Below are 17,640 nucleotides of genomic sequence, written 5' to 3' on the forward strand. Positions count from 1 at the left end.
TAAAAACAAAAATAAAAATTCAATTTGAGCAAAACAGCTTTTTATCTAAAAATATGGTAAACCCTCGAAGACATGGACTTCGGATTTAACAGACACAATTTCCAGTCTGTATGTCATATGTGAAAATTAATACCATATTACTTTAAAATTCTTTTAGCCAAGATTTGCTTATAATTAAATTAATATGTTATGTTTGTTATTAATTTAGTTATTTTAAACAAATTTCAGTGAATAGGCCATATGTTAGAAAAAAACACTATTATTTTCACCCACATATATAAATATTACAGATCTACAGCCTTAGTGTACATATTTAAATCCAAGAGTCACTGCTCATAAACAATGTTTGGCAAATAATTAGCACGTGATCACAACGCATTGTGTCGGGTAATTGGTTCTGCTGTCGTGTGGAGTCATTTCTGCAGCAGTTTTAGCATGTGCTGGCTTGTCTGTGTTCCCACTGTGCTGAGCCACACCCCAGCCATATGTATTTGTTTACTCCTGGTGACTGGTGAATGCACGCATTTACTAGACCTATTCAGTATAAATGTAAAATTACAGTAATACATATAGAAAGCTGTTCTGTGAAATTAAACTTTTCATACATACTTAATTACACGAACATCTCTACATAAGTAAAAACAAGTCAACTAACTAATTTGTCACTTTTTTAACATATGCATTTGGAAAACCTACTTTATTATATAGCAGATTTTCAGCTTTAATGGGCACCCTCTCACCGGAATTAGTCTGTTATATCGAGGTTTTACTGTAGCTATGTTCAAAACGGTATTATTCACAGGTATTAATCATCATAAAGTACCCAGCTGCAAGTAAATGGAATTCACTTATAAAACTCTTCCCTATTATCTAATCAGCATAGAATCTGAAAAGGCTTATTTTTGTTTCTGGAGAAAAAACAAACTAACAGAAATACATTCTTGATTAAATAGTGAAACAACTGAAACCTTGTTTTTAAGGCAGGGCATTCTAAAAATGATAAATATTATTTTACTTTTATTTATGATGATTATTTTTTTCTGTTTTACAAAGTATTTAGTTGCTATTTTGAATAGTACTACATTTTCATTGACTATATGCTAATGTTTTATATCAGACTTGTAATATGTGATTAACATTTATATAATATATAAATTTTTCTAAAATTTACATTTGATATGATAAACATTCTTATATTTCAACTGTATTCAATATCTACTTTCATATAATTTATAAAAATTATGAATCATGAACACTAAGAAAAAAATGTTATATATACCAAAATAATGTGAAATTAAATATGGGAATATTCATATTGTCTTTTTGCTGCAAAAGTAAACAATAAATAGTCTTTTATTTATTAATCTGAAAAGTATCTGAAGATTAGAAGCACTTTTATATTATCTAGAGGTTCTTTAATTAATATTTTTTATTTTCATTTTAAATTGAGGATCACCATGTCAGACTGAAAACACATTTGCAACCTGTACCTGAAACACTGTTTTGTGGTAAATCATAAAGATTTCTAGAATCATATTCTTCTTTGGTTCCAGATTATTCATCCTGATTTTCTGTGCTGAAAATAAAATGGGCTCATCTGTAGATATATATCCAAGCTGGATTATATATTTCTGGTCAGAAAGGGGAAATGAAATATTTGGAAAATTTAGAAGCCTTAAGATTATGGGAATGAAATTACACAGATTTAGAACGTTAAACATCTAAAACACCCCACCCTTCTAAAAAGATTTGTTTTCCTATGTGGAAAAAGAAAAGTTTTCTATTAAATGTTGTTATTTTTTCATAAGTATTGTTTGATGGGTGTAATATGATATATGATATAGAATAATAGTATAAGAATAGCTTTGCAGGCCGTTATGCTTTGCAGGTCCTGTGGACTCAGTCATACTGACTCTACTCTGCTGTGATGAGTGCTATAGACAATATGTAAAAGGAGGGATGTGACTGTGTTCTACCAAGAAACAGGTGGTGGGCCTGGCCCATGGGTCATAGATGCTGACCTGTGGTGTAGAGTAATGTTTAAGCATGTTGGCTCTGAACTACACTTCTGGGGTTCAAATCCCACCTCTACTTCTAACTAGCTGTGTAATTTTCAACAGATGACTCAATCTCTCTCTGCTTCACTTTCCTCAGAGTGAAATAGGAGTAATATTAGAAGCACTTACCTCTTACAGATATGTAAAGAGTTTAGCACCAGTCCTGGTACAGGGCAAGTGTGCAATAACTTCAAACCACTTTTTTCCCCTCAATTTCTTTAAGTATGTCAGTGTTCTTGTAGTTACAACAAAGTTTCCCAATATTTAAAAATCCTTCTTCTATTCATTAAGGCAAAGTGGTTTTGTCTCTTTCCCTGATGTGAATGAGTTTGAAGTTTTGTATATCAGTGTAAAAGTAACCAGTAAATGTTTCATATATATATCCAGAAGAACGTGTACCTCAATTTGCAAAATTTTTCAGAGACAATTGAGAAATATCCCAATGGCACTGTCCTTTTCGCACAATTTATTTTATTTATGTGTTTAATCTGAAGTGAATCAGAGAGCATAAAATGTTCTCTAAAAAATAAAAGGCTCACCAAAGTGTTATAAATGCATTTTTTCAGGGTCCTAGGACATCACGTGGAAAAATGAGTGGTACTTTGGTAATAAATGGGACACTTGGGGGCCTGAAACAGATACTTTGTCTCATATAGATCATTCCTTTACACTCAAACAATGCTTACTTACTCTTATCTTGTGATCCAATCACATATTAAGTATTTCTACACAGGGAAGTTTCTACTTTGTGACATTCTCTAGCTTAAAAATTACACTAGTCATTCTTTCCATAGTAGGGTAAGATGTGTAAATGAAACTGTCATAACATGTAACACATTTTATTTATTTACATATATATATGTATTTCATTTTCATTTATTTATTTATTTTTAGAGAGAGAAGAAAGGAGAGAGAGAGAGAGAGGAGAGAGAGAGAAGCCTCGATGTGAACGGCTGTCTCCTGCATACCCCCTACTGGGGGTCAAGCTCATAACCCCTGCATGTGCCCTGGCTGGGATTCGAACTGGGACCTACCAGTCCATGGGATGATGCTCAAGCCACTGAGCCACACCAGCTGGGCACATGTATCACATTTTAAAAAATCAGATTTCCATTGCTATTTTTTTAGCTCATAGAATTAGCAGAACCTGAGCTACTGAAACATAGCAAGCAATGAGAGTTAATTTTAGAGATATTCTAAGATTTTGTATGAAAGGGTTTAGAGGATAATAACAAAACACAGAAATTCTATGAAATTTATTCTTGTATACATATTTAAAAAGTTAGTTTTTGTCAGTCAGTAGAGCAACAGATTATTATACTTATTCTGGAAATTCAAATGAAAAACAATACAATTGTTTTAGAAAGGTTAAAAATGCCTGTTGTACTTCCCCAAATATAAATATTTTCCTGAATATCTTAATCCTTAGAAATAAATAGGATCTTTTATTGTAGGATCTTTGATCCAGTCTCTCCTTCCTTGAAAAGAAATAGGGACCAAAACACTTTCTACTTTCTAAACGTGTTTGTGACTATGTCCTATTAGGTTGAAATTTGAGACCAGGTCTACCCTTTGGTCTCTTACTGGCTTGTGGAAAAAAGCATTGGGAATAGGGGTGGTTTCTTGGCAGCAAGACTTATCCAGTGGGTAAAAGTTGTGACGTCGGGTTAAATAGGTTTAGATGCAGAGTATTTGATGGGGATTAGGGGTTGAATAAAAAGTCTAGGAAGAGAAACAAACTCAATGGATAAGGGGGAAAATCCCAGAGAAGAATGAATAGAGCACAGATTGACATTTATGCACAGAGCCAAGATACTGATGACTCCTTAAGATTTGTTCTGAGAGTTCTCTGCAAGGTCAGGTAGGCATGTTCTAAGGCTAAAGCCATTATTTAGCATCAAGCCACCCAGGAGGACCGATAGTGTAAAGATGTATCTAATGGACCACAGCTTAAATCCTGCCAAGAAAGGGCAGTTTGGAGGTTCTGTATCTACGTATACAAAAATATGCTATCATGAAAGGCACACTAACTATGATTTTGAGATCTTAGAACTGACTCACTGTGTGGCTTGGGGGCTTCCCAATTATTCATCGCTGTGTAACAAACCACCTTAAAACTTAGGGGCTTCAAATCAATTTATTATTGTCGCTCATGGATCTATGTTCTGACAATGCTCAGTTCTGTATTTTTCACTTACTCCGAATCTCTAAAGAGTGATTTCAGTAGAGTGGGGGCTGGGTTTAAAGTCATCTGAGATTTCGGAGTGGCTCTCCCACAGGCTGGCAATGATTTGAGATGCAGCCTTCTCCATGTGCTGTGGGCTTCTCTCACAGTGGTTGAAAACTAGCCTTACCAGTTCTTGAAGTCCACTCTGCCACATTCTCTTGGTCAGCATGTCATGGAAGCCACACTCTTTCCAAAGGGAGGAGGATGAGACTTCATCTTCTGTGAGTAGCAGGATAGATGTATAGTGAGGAAAGCAAGTGATGGAGGCCATCTTCACAGATCATCTACTCCTGTAGGACCGGCGCTTCAGATCCTCCACCTCTGAAGTTAGAGAAAACTAGGCACTATCTCAGAGCCCTTGGGAAATTACCTTTCTGATTACATGTTGCCTTCCCTGTGCAGACTTCTCACATACAACATTACAGATTTATTTGCGTTCTTTCTTTGTTCCCATCATACTTTGCACAAATTTCTCTTCAAGTGGTCCATTATGGAGTGCTTCTGGCCTTCACATTAGATTCTGAGCTCCTTGAAGTCACAGGCCCTGTATCACTTATTTCACTTTTTCCTGAGCATCTCTTGAAAGCACAATAAATGGTTATTGGAATAATTTTGCAAAGCTGTATTCGTTAAATATATCTGACTTGTGAGATGTTTCATATGACTAAAAGATTATTTAAATGTTATAGACAGACACTGATGATATATCTGTAACATATCCATTTTAAAAAATATATATTTCAACATATGTGTATGAAATATATATTTCAACATATGTGTATAATGTCTCTGTGTGTATTCTAAATGGTTAACTACACACAAAGGTCCTGTATGAAAGTCCAGATATTCTGTTCTCAGACTTCAGATTGGGAAGAGAAGTGCTGTGGAAATATTATACCTAGACAATTTAGTATATATTGGCCATAAAATTTTATACCATGCCTAGAATTGGACTGTCATATTTTTAGGATATTGGTATGCTGTATCAGAAATACCCACAATTGGTAATCATCAGCTTAACACCTATTTTATTTTTGCTATGAGTCTCCCAAACTATAATCTTTGTGTCTCATTTTATACTTGTGGAACACTTTTTATTTACCTTAAAAATACTTTATAGTAGTTGTGTAATATAAATTACAGAATGCTTATGGGAATATAGGACAGAATTGTGTCCTGATAGTATCTCTATTGATTAGTATTTTAAAGTGTCATGCTTAGCTGGCAGTATCTTTTAAAATATACACTTTAGTAAAGTTTTATTGCCTATACAGCTCTTCACAGCCACTGGAACAGGTTCAGTCTTAATCATGGCTAATATGATGCCTGAGCATTACCCTTTTTATGTTTAACTCTAGGTATTATGGAGTTCTTGGGTATCAAAACTCCTATTCCCAATTGATTGCATATCAAAAGCTACGAGGATGCTTAAGTAATTCCTGACCTAGTTTTCCAACCCATATTATTCCTTCAGGCAATGGGAAGATTCATGAGAACAGGTGTTGCAGTGAATGAATACATTTAATAATTGATCTTTGGATATAAACTTGTCCTTCCGATCTCCTTCATCTGGTCAAAGCCTGGTTAAATCAGTTATTATCACAGGAAATCAGTTGTCTATTCTGGGCATGGTGTTTATTCCCAGTAATCAGCTTCCTAAACTTATATTCTGTATTTATATAAAAAAAATAGATACTTAGATATTTATGTATGAGTTGTTTGTTATAGCAAAATATTATAAACAATACAAAAGCATAGCTATATGAAGGGGTAACTAAATGATGGTAAATCTACACACAAGGATATTAGCCATTAAATATTGTTAACACCTTGATACAATTGTAAAGTGCTCTTAATAAATGTTACACAAAAAAGCTGGCTGTAAAATGGAATGTACAATGTTATCAATATAATAAACATCTGTGAAGAAAATTCTGTTATTATTGCTAGACCATTGTTGTAGGATATTTTGATTCATTTGTCTTGTTTTTCCCAATAACTTTGATCAGTAGTCCTCAAAAAGGTGATTTTTTCCCCCTGAGGGGACATTTGATAATACTTGGTGATATTTCCATTTGTCACACCTTGAGGGAGGTTGGTGGTGGTATGTCATGACGGGGGGGCAGGGATGCTGCTCAGCAGCCTGCAATGAACAGGACAGCCACACTGCCCTAAGACAACAAAGAATAAATATTAATAATGCCAAGGTTGAGAAACTATGCTCTACATTAAATATGCATTTTACTTAAAATTAGGAAAAATAACATTAAAACCACAAGGAAAATGTTTAAGTAATAGGATATCCAAATTAAATTTTGTTCCGTAGATTTTAAAAAAAACAAAACATATATTTTGTTAAACGTAAGAAATTGGCACAGGCATAATATGACTGTTGTTGCTGCTGTAATTCACTGGTGTAAGCTTTGGAATCCAACTTTGCCTGTTGGAACACTCAGGGTTTGTTTCAGTCATCTGAACCTGCATTTCTCCAATTGGGGGCATTTCTTGCTGTCGTTTTTCAAGTCCCTAGTTGGCTTATTTTGGATCTAAATTAAAGCCTGAGAACAACCAATATTCACACAAAGCTTATGAGACAAAAGAATTGCGCCTGAATGAACACTTATGTGAAAATACTTTTATTTCTCATCCTGGCAAAATTTCTAAGATTTAATGAGGTGAAACCATTTTCAGTTAAAAAAAAAAAAAGTTAGTGATAGAAGGGCCACAAAGAAAAATATCTAAAAATAGCTGAGAGGCTATTTTGCCTTTTTATACTGTATCAGATTCCCACAATGGCCAGACTTGGAGATTGTCCTTGACAAAGCCAAAAGAACCTGGCTTATGTTTTATATAGTGATTATAGCTTTTATATAACTGGTTATAGATTTTATATAACTGTGGTCCCAAACTAACCCAATATGATTATATATATATATATATATATATATATATATATATGCTAATCTTTAAAGACATTGAGTATTTCGCTTGGCTGGTGTGGCTCACTGGTTGAGCATCGACCCATGTACCAAGATGTCACCGGTTTGATTCCCTGCCAGGGTACATGCATAGCTTGTGGGCCTAATCCCCGGTGGGGGGGCGTTCAGGAGGCAGCCAATTGATGTTCTATCTCTCCTTCTCCCTTCCTCTCTCTCTAAAATCAATAAAGAAAAACTATTTAAAATTAAAAAAAATAATAAAGACGAGTATTTCAAACACAATGTGTTGAGTCAAACGTGTTGCTTTCATGTTATTAGTGTTATCATTGTCAATTCCACACCTGTTCCTCCTTCTAGATCAGTCTTATTTGCATGGATGGTGTCACTATTGCAATAAAAACTTACCCACATTTAAGTGGATGATGCCACTGGTAGCTGTACCCCTTCAGAATACTAGTCTGAGGTGATAGCAGAAGCACTTGCCTTGTTGCATTAACTGCTGCAGTCATAAATGTAAGCTGTAAAAATGTTCACTGCATCTAACATTTGAAAATTTGGGAGGGGGCAGTTTGAATATCACTTTCACAAATGTTATGAGGAATTCATGGCTCTTCCTAAAAAAAAAAAAACAAAGGACCTTATTAGTGGTGATGAGAACTTGTCCAGTGGTGACGTGGCCCAGAGATATTGATGGAGATTAACCTGGCTCTTGTGATTGGCAAGTGTGCTTTAGCATCGCCTTTATGCCAGATGTTGTGCTAATATTTTACTTTTTTTTTTTTACAATGATCCCCACAGCAACCCTACCAGATAGGTTGGTATTATTTTCCAACTTTATTCACAGGGTTCTGAGGTTTAGATCATCAGCATGCTTTCTAAAGTTATGCAGCTAGTAAGTGGTAAAGCCAGCCTTAAAATACCAGTTTCCCATCTCCAAATCCATCACTACTATACTCATTGTCTAGCTTTTAGTTATGCTTCAGAAAAACCCCAGTCCCTTTTCACACATGAAATGAATAAACAGTCATCATCCCCAAATAATGAGATGTAACCAAAAAAATGGAAAGTTTTTAAATGTGTGTTCATGATCCTTAAAGTTTAGAGATTTTGAGTGGAGTAATTTGATTTGAACTTGGATTTACCAAGAATTCTATTATGCTAAAATTTTTTTAAAAAGAGTTAACAATAAATGTTTATTTAATTATCCAGTGGTGTTATCCTTCTTTAATAATCCTAGATCATTTTGAAGACTAGAACCTATCAATGTGGATTGCCATAACACACCCCTCTCTGAATATAACCCTTTTGCAACATAAATAATATAAGACTGACATGTCTTCAGTGGTTTTTCTTTTTTTCCTTCTCTTTCATTTGAAGTTGGTCAGGTGGGAATGCAGAAGGTGGTGATGAATGATTAGTCACAATAAGAAAAATATTTTGTAGCAATTGAAAACTTTTGAATAAATAAATTTGAGAAATGTTTTTATTTCTATCATTATAATATGTGCCTCATTTTCCTCTCTGCACATTGGAGGGTGTTAGCAAAGAGCTTAGGAAGGAAATTCGAAGAACCTGTCTTTTGCCTTTTTGCATTTCCTATGTTCTGTAGCTTTTCACTGGGTCGACTTTGAGGGTCCAAGAGTATTGAGCCAGGGAATCTTTCATCAGTGAGCTTCACTATGTCCTTTTTATTACTATAGTGAAAATAGCTCATTAATTTAAACAGTGAAATCTGTTTTATTTAACATAAAAGGTGATATGTATGAGGTACTTATACAAAACATTTAGGGTGTAAAAACATTCAATAAAATAGTCAGTTTGACTGTGCTGTTTGGTCGTATGGTCTTATTTACACACTATATAGTACAAATATAGTAATGTTTCTTTTCATATCAAAGATTTAAACTTTAGGCAAGATTGAATTAGGTATGCATTTTTTAAGCTTCCACTTGCATTTCGATGAACTTCTGAGATACTCAATTAATAAGTGACTGATTTGCATAAAGTACATTTATTCTATATGGGCTAGTGGAAAATCCCTTGGTATTTTCCCCACTGTATTAATGGTTCCATTTACTGTTATACTAGTGGAAAATGCAGTTACATAATTGGAAACTGGCAAGATAATTTTATAGCTTATTAGCTCAGGATAAATATCTGCATGTTATATTGCACATTGAATTGCAATTGAAAGTATTGCATTATAATATTTAGCTAAAGTGGTAACCCAAAATAGTTAAATTGCTAGAGTAACCATTGACTTGCAATGAAAATGAACACATTTATTGAAAGATATGTTTATAATATGTACACAGTGTTCCCCTTTGATAACTATTGTTTTTCTCTTGTTCTTTTTTTATTTTTTATTTATTTTTTTTATAATTTGCTGCTTGCCATTGCAGGAAGTAGAGGTTTGTATTCGGCTTCTGTATTTCATATTTTATTTTAGATTTTATATACATCTTTACATTTTAATTACTGATATACACTCAATTCACATTATTTTTTCCCTTAGGATGATTATTTCCGCACTTGGAGTCCAGGAAAGGCCTTCGATCAGGGTAAGAATCTAATTATTTTAAAATAAAGATCTTTACATGTTTATAATCACTGTTTTGAATATGATATTAATTGTCTGGTTATATTTTAAAATATGGAATAGGAGAGCTTAGATGAATGGAAAAATTTATGCAATAATTGCTTTCATTTCAGAATAATGTAGTTAGAAATAAGTTTATTAGGTAACAAGATTATGTCAGGATGGCTGTTATTTTTAGATGCATATCTTATGTTACTGACTTAGGCTTCTGAACTATATACCATGCCCATTTTTCTTGATACAAGTCACTTCATCCAGTTTTCAAATATATTCAAGTGCATTCACTAGGAAATAGACTTATTTGTGTAAAATTTCAAAACAAATGGCTTTGGTGTCTCTGTCTCAGTTAATAAAAACTTTTATTTCAAACAGAGCTGACTGGTAATTAGACTCAGCTGGGGTCTTAGTGAGGCCCAGAAGGAAACGTCTTATGTATAGTTGGGGTTCCCCCTACCTCTGTCCACACAGTCGGCGCTCTGCTTTGCTTACTTGAGAAGAAAAAGCAGGGCATGTGCTGGGGAAAGAAGTACTTCCACCTGTGCGATGAGAATGGCAACATCAAACTCTGTGCAACGATAATTATATAAATCATTACACAGATCTGATTACTGAAGTGTACAGTTTTGGAACCAGAGACTCTCCTTTTTAAAGTTTGAAACAAATGCAATGTCCACCTCACATAGGCTATAGTAACCTTACAGAAGATATTACTCCATGAAGTAGCCTCACTTATAAGTAGAAACCATTGTTAAGAAGGAGCCATAGTATGTTATTAACGGGAGCCTGGGTATTTTGATATGCCTGTGAACTTCTGATTTAATATTTGGAATGATTGGTCCAACAGCCAGCCTCTATGAGAGAGAACCAACCCTGAGTGGATCTAGACAGGGACGGTTGTCAACGTTGATCTTAACCGGCAATCTGAAAGAATCATTCTTCTTCAATCCCTCTTTAATATTAGTTTATTTCTTCTGTACTTCATGTGATTTAACTATTACTGTCCAGTGTTTTTGTGCAATATGCATTTAAAAATTCTAAAAAAAACACTTTTGATTTGGCTACTAATAAATCAAGTGAAATGCACTAAAAGGCAGACAATGAAAAAATAATGACATGCAGACTGAGATATATTTGCAAGCTTTCTTGGGAAATGAATTTTTATGATGGAATCATAAACCTTGAAAAATTGGAGTTATGTATGAAATGGATGTTAACACTTAAATTTGTCATACTAGGTTCATCCAATTACAATAAAGATACTTTGTGTGTGTTTTTCTTATTTTTGTGTGTGTGATGAAGTGTTGAACTGCGATTTACCTCTCACTAAAGCAATTAAAATATAAAAATAACAAAGATTGCTATAAGGAGGCTTCCAAACATTAATATACCTTAAAACTGATTTACCTTCATTTTCAAAGAGGTTTTCAACCTACTAAGTTGTCAAATAACATGATATTTACGAGGCAAAGAGAAAGCTCGTGACGTGATAATAGCTGATATTTATTAAGAGTGTTCCATAATGAGTCACTATTTTAAGTACTCAATATATTAGTTCATTTCATCTTTAAAATAACCCTGCCAGGTGATGTGGAAGTGAGGCATTGAAGGAAGTTAAGCCCCTGTTCAAGGTCATATCCCTGCAATGTGGCAGTCAGGATTTGGTCCAGGTAGTCTGACCCCTGAACCTCATTTCCTAACCACAGCGTAGTACATTTCCTCATATGATAACAATAACATAAAACAATGTCCTACTAACAGAATTGTAACATTCATGCTTGCAAAATAAATATTTACCTGAAGGAGCATTAGAAATAGAGTTGGATGCTTTGTTTCTGTTTCAGATAATACTTGTATTCTATCAGACCCTGGGTTTTGATCGATGGAACATATGTAGTTGATAAACATACGTAGGAAAGTAATATATAGTAAAAACAAAATTAGCTTGAGATACATGTATTTGTTTTCTGTTTGTTTTCAGCTTTGAGCAAAATAAACTAACCCATTGGTAGACCGTATCAAGGAGTGAGGAAAATTACACCTGATTCTGAATAAGCTAGAGAGCATCATTGGATAGAATAGACTTGTGACATATTAATTTCTAATATGTTTGTTGTTCTTTCTGATGATATATAATCTTCTGTTAAGTATTATTTTCAAAATCTCACTGAGCTGTTGAACATAAAAGAGAAGACTTTTTATGAATGTATATAATTTTTAATTTATTAAGTTTTTTACTGTTTTATGAACAGCCCTAGCTTATCAACATAAGTTGAGTTTTTCACACTTTCTTCTTTTGAGATTCTGCTTATTTCCTGAAAAGAATGACAAAAAATTGCTTTCGCATTATATTTTTATGCTTCTATTTATGCCATTTTAACCATATTCATTATAACATAATATTTTCATATCCACAGACTGCTTCACAAAATATGCAGAAATTAAAGTAGCACTAATGAGAATGTTAATATTTCATAATATAATATTTCTCCAGAGAAAGTTCCTCTCCGCACCTATGCGTTAACATCAACACACATACATACACACATAAACCTATGCCTATTGACTCACACACATCTGTTCCTGTAAACTTGCTTCTCGGCAGAATTAATTGATCATTCATACAGATCTACCTTTTGGTTTAACTGTAATAGATTTTCTATGTCATTTTTTAAATTATTATTATTAATCAGAACATTTTCACTTTGTTTACCAAAGGATAAAAAAATAAGACTTTTGGTAAACTATAATGGCTTCAAATGAATTTAAGTAAAACTATTTTGGTGCTGGTAAATCTGCTGTAAAATAAAGGAAAACATGCTGACACTAGAAATGAATTGCTTTGGTTTTCTCCACTAGAAATTTCTGTGCCATTACTTCTCTTCATTAGCAGGGCTAATCATCAGTTGACACAACAGAAATCGACTAAAAAATAGTTTTAATGAGGACATGCATCTTCCTGAAAACAGCATAAAAATCCTATGTTTATGGTGACAAAGGAAAGAAGATAAAGGCTGGAGTGGTAGCATGATAAATATTGTAATGCATGCTTTGGATAGGTATGCTGTATCCTTAAAAATATTTTTACTTCTTTTCTCTTCACTGCCTTAACCCTACCTTGTTTATTAACCCTACCTTGTTGTATATTAATTTGGATGTGTAAGTAATAAATCACTGGAATTTTTAGCACTATTTCCTGACAATTGTTTAGAGACTCTGCTCTTAAGTGCTCTGTCTACAAGGATCACTTTTTATGCAAAGGGTGTTTTTGTTTATTTATTTCTTTGGTTTCTGCAGGATTTGCTATCTAGGTGCCCTAAAGTGAAAGTTGGAAGCAACATGTGCTTTCTATATTTCCCTAATTTTACTCTACAGACCAGCTTGGGGTTTCTTTACTTGGTATCTACCATGGCAGCAAGTGAGAAGCAAGACTAATAATAAAGAAGCGAAATTTAAATAGATCCAGAGATGTCAGGACAAATCAGTTTCATGTTATTGATGTGTTTCACCTACTGGTGCAGATTTCTGGGGATATGGAATTTGGGGCAAGACATGTAGCTCTGACTTAGATCAGCACCCTTCTGTCATTTCACAGTGTTTCTTCCTGCACTTTCTCCTCCGTCCAGAGCTCTCCGGGAATGGCGGGCTGACTCCGACCAGCTCCTTAGGTTGCATTTAATTCAACAAAAATTCCTAAAGAAGTTGTGTGTGTTAGGGACCATTGTTAAATTCAAACTGCTCAAAATCTAGCCAGTAAAAATAGACATGTGAATAGCTAACCTTGTATCTTGATGAGCTATTCTTGCAAGGATTGGAGGGGGGCGAGAAAGAAAGACTCGGCTCTTTGAAAGGCCAGTCATATAGTTAGCTGTATATGTAGCTATTGTTTCCTTCCTTTCAGGATCAGTTCTTAGAGCTCTATCTAATTGTCCTAATTCTTTCCATCTATTTGCAAAATTTGTCACATATACCCACGGTCACAGCTTGACGTAGCCATTTGCTGTCAGTCTGGCTGCAAAGGAAAAGGTGTTGAGATTTCTTCTGGAGTTCTCATTCCTTTCAATGAACAGAGCTGTGATAGGACTACGGCTGTAATTATTTTCTGAAATTGAAAAAGACTAGCATTTGAGAAAATGCACCCCAACCTATCTTTTCCTTTTTTAACTGCATTACAGTACTTCCTAAGGCCCCGTATAAGTGGATTACACAATGTAGGTATTGCCTCTCTCCCAGATTCTTTTAATTTTCACTTGTTTACATGAAGGTTTTTTTTTTCCCCCCAAGTGCTTAGATGGTATTTATTGATAGTAGTCTGAAACAATAGATAAGTCTGATCCATGCTTCACAATAGAGGCATGGTAGTAGCATAATGCTGCTTTGTTTAAGAGCTTGGGGCCTGTGGGCATTTTTCAAGTGGAAAAATTGGTGTTCCCAGAATTGCAATCCAGTGGGGACACTATGCAAAGATGATTTATATGACTATAGTATTTTCTAAAAATGCAAATTCTGAACCAGTATTTGATCTAAATTATTATTTGATCAACTCAAGAGAATCGGCTTAGGATTTTTGTCCCATTTTGAAATAATTACTTGCTAGGGTACTCAGTGCTGAGAGCCATGTCAATTTACATCATACACTTTATTTTATATCATCTATTTTGGCACCCTTGGCTTATAGAGGCCCTCTGGAAAACTTGCAAGACATTATGTTCAACCTAGAATTCAAAATTATGTCTTCCTTTGCTCTATGTCAGATTTAGTACATAAGAGCCACATAGGGCTTATGCATGAAAAATATGTTTCATCTTCCTATCTAATTCTGATATATATACACAAAAATACTATTGAACTTGTTTTATACCATAATCTTTAAAATATAGAAATCAGGAATATTAGAGTGGTTTATTCTATATAAAATACTGCTTTTTTTTCTTCATAGATAATAAAGATTGTATAAAGCTCTGCGTGTTTAATTTAGAAGAGAAAATTAAGATAAATAATACTTCATTTAGTTTATATTATAGTAGCCTACATAAGTGTGCAAGAAGGCAAATTATGTTCATTTCTTTTCAATGACCTTATATGTTACTAAATTGTGAATCCAATTTATAGAGTGAGGGGTGATCAAATATACTTCAAATGTGTTGAGATATTTAAGAAACAATAGTCTTACCTCAGCCTGGCTAGTGTGACTGTGGTTGAATGTCACCCATACACCAAGAGGTAGTTGGTTCGATTCTGGTCAGGGCACATGCCCAGGTTGTGGGCCTTATCCCCAGAAGGGGGCATGCAGGAGGCGGTTAATCAATGTTCTCTCTCATCAATGTTTCTATCACTCTCTCCTCTCCCTTTCTCTCTCTCTAAAATCAATAAAGAAAAAAAATTTATTTTAAATATTCTTACCTCAAACCTTACAAGTCTAACATAATAATAAATATTGTGAAGGTTGAAAAATCAGTACATACATATAGGACGTCACATTTTTGGCAGAAATCCTTCACTGGCTAAAGGAATGATATTCAGTCCTGCCTGAACCTGTGATTACAAAGCACTCATTTATTCATTTATTTTTTAATCCTCACCCAAGGATATTTTTTCATTTGATGTTCAGATGGAGTGGGAGGGAGGGAGAGACAGAGAGAGGGAGGGAGAAAGAGAGAGAGAGAGAGAGAGAGAGAGAGAGAGAGAGAGAGAGAGAGAGAGAAAGAAACAGAAACAGAAACATCAATGTAAGAGGGACACATTGACTGGCTGCCTAGCACAGGCACCAGGGCCAGGGACGAACTGCAATCAAGGTATGAGCCCTTGACCAGAATTAAACCACCAGAATTAAACCAGTGACTCTTTGGTCCACAGACCAATGACAAAGCACTCATTTAAAAAATACATTTTCCCAGGCTTGGTTCCTGAACATTTTTATTTAATTTAGCTGGGTCAGATTCTGGGCACTATGTGTTGTGTTGTGTGGTGTGGTGTGGTGTGGTGTGGTGTGTGTTTAATTTAAAATTTTATAATAAAATACATATAATGTAAAATTTTCTATTTTAACCATTTTTAAGTATAGTTCAGTGCTATTAAAAACATTTACATTGTTGCGCAAGCTTCACCAACATTATCTCCAGAACTCTTCCATCTTCTCGAACTGAGACTTTATACCCATTAAACACTAACTCCTCATTTCCCTCTCCTCCCACCCCTCACACCCAGCCTTCTGTGTTCTGTCTTTATGTAATGGACCAATCAGTATTTCCCATATAAATGGAATCATGCAATACTTGTGACTGGCGTCTTTCACTTAACCATTATGTGCTCAAGGTTCATCTATGTTGTAAAATGTGTCAGAATGTCCTTCATTCTCTAGGCTGAATAATACTCTATTGTATGCACATACCACATTTTGTTGATCCATTCATCCACTGATGAACACTTGGATTGCTTCCACATTGTGTTGCTGTGAAAATGCCACTATGGACACGGTTGTACAAATATTTGTTTGAATCTCTGCTTTTCATTCTTGTGAGCATACACTGGAAGTTGAAATTGCTGGATCACATACTAATCCTGTTTAATGATTGGAGAGACCACCACATTATTCTCCATAGTAGTTGCACAGTTTCACATTCCCACCAGCAATGCAGAAGGGTCCCAGTTTCTCCACAGACTCACCAACAACTGTTCTTTTCTGCTTTTTAAAAATAATATCCCTGCTGATGGGTGTGAATGTGTTTGGCTTTTACATGCTGCAATTGTTTCTTTTATGCAGATACAGTTGAGAATCACACAGCACAGGCAATGACTTACCAAAATAATTCCTTTCAGTCATTCTGTTTATCAGTACTGAGAAGAGTTTTGTTAAAATGGCTTTTCTTTGTAAGGCAACTGAAAGTGTCAGGGAATTTTTAAAAATGTATTCACCTTTTCGGATCTGGTGACAGAAGTAGGTGCCGAAGGGGTTTCAGAATGGCTTGTGGGGATGAAGAAATCTCCAGAGATAAAGTTTCCATTAAACAAACACTGCCTATGTGTTCGGTGTTATATATAAGACAACTATTGTGCTAACCTTGAAATTTAAATATATTCTTTAATTAACAAAGGAAACTGAAGCTGAGAGAGGTTGATAAAGGTAACAATACTAGGTTTGAAACCTTGTATTAGTGGATTTTGAAGTCCATTTTCTCTTTTATTATGCAATACTGCTTTAGAGTCTGCTCATTTATATGCATATTTTTGGTCTGTTTCTCATCTCAGACATACACATTTTTTTTTCCTGAAAAAATGTGGTAACACTGACAGGAATATACATGGTAAAGAGGGTCAATCAAAAGATACACACGGATTATATTTAGAATTGTTCTAGTACTGAAGAAGGAGGGGTTTATAACTTGTATTCTAATATTTAGAGTATAGGAATATAGATTAAAAACATTTTTTTCTCTATTGATTTTAGAGAAGGAGAGAGATAGAAACATCTACGAGAAAGAACATCGATTGGTCGCCTCCTGCATGCCCCCCCACTGGGGATTTGCCCCACAACCTGGGCATGTGCCCTGACCCGGAATCAAACTGGTGACCTCTTGGTGCATGGGTCGACGCTCAACTACTGAGCCACACCGGCCAGGCTAGGAATATAGATTTTAAACTGACATAGTTGTTCTCTAATAAGTGCAAGGGTTGTTGCACTGGGGAGTAATTCCATTGCTTGGGAATAACATATGGCACATCTGTAAGACACAAAACTGTTTCAAGGATGTATGGCAGCTTCTGTGGACTTTCTCAGAAATTACTTTTCATTGAAATATCCTGACCGGAATTCTCACCCCA

General features: G+C 34.7%; 1 protein-coding gene across 1 annotated transcript in view; it reads left to right on the top strand.

The window, feature by feature from the left end:
• Window positions 1-17,640, top strand: part of SPOCK3 (SPARC (osteonectin), cwcv and kazal like domains proteoglycan 3) — a 342,954-nt gene that overhangs the window by 118,374 nt on the left and 206,940 nt on the right. The window contains exons 3-4 of the mRNA XM_036282120.1: window positions 9,626-9,634; window positions 9,739-9,784. Coding sequence (XP_036138013.1) covers window positions 9,626-9,634; window positions 9,739-9,784 — 55 coding nt within the window. The remainder of the gene's footprint in view (window positions 1-9,625; window positions 9,635-9,738; window positions 9,785-17,640) is intronic.

This window comes from Molossus molossus, unplaced genomic scaffold, assembly GCF_014108415.1.
Source record: "Molossus molossus isolate mMolMol1 unplaced genomic scaffold, mMolMol1.p scaffold_m16_p_4, whole genome shotgun sequence".
Lineage (NCBI taxonomy): Eukaryota > Metazoa > Chordata > Mammalia > Chiroptera > Molossidae > Molossus > Molossus molossus.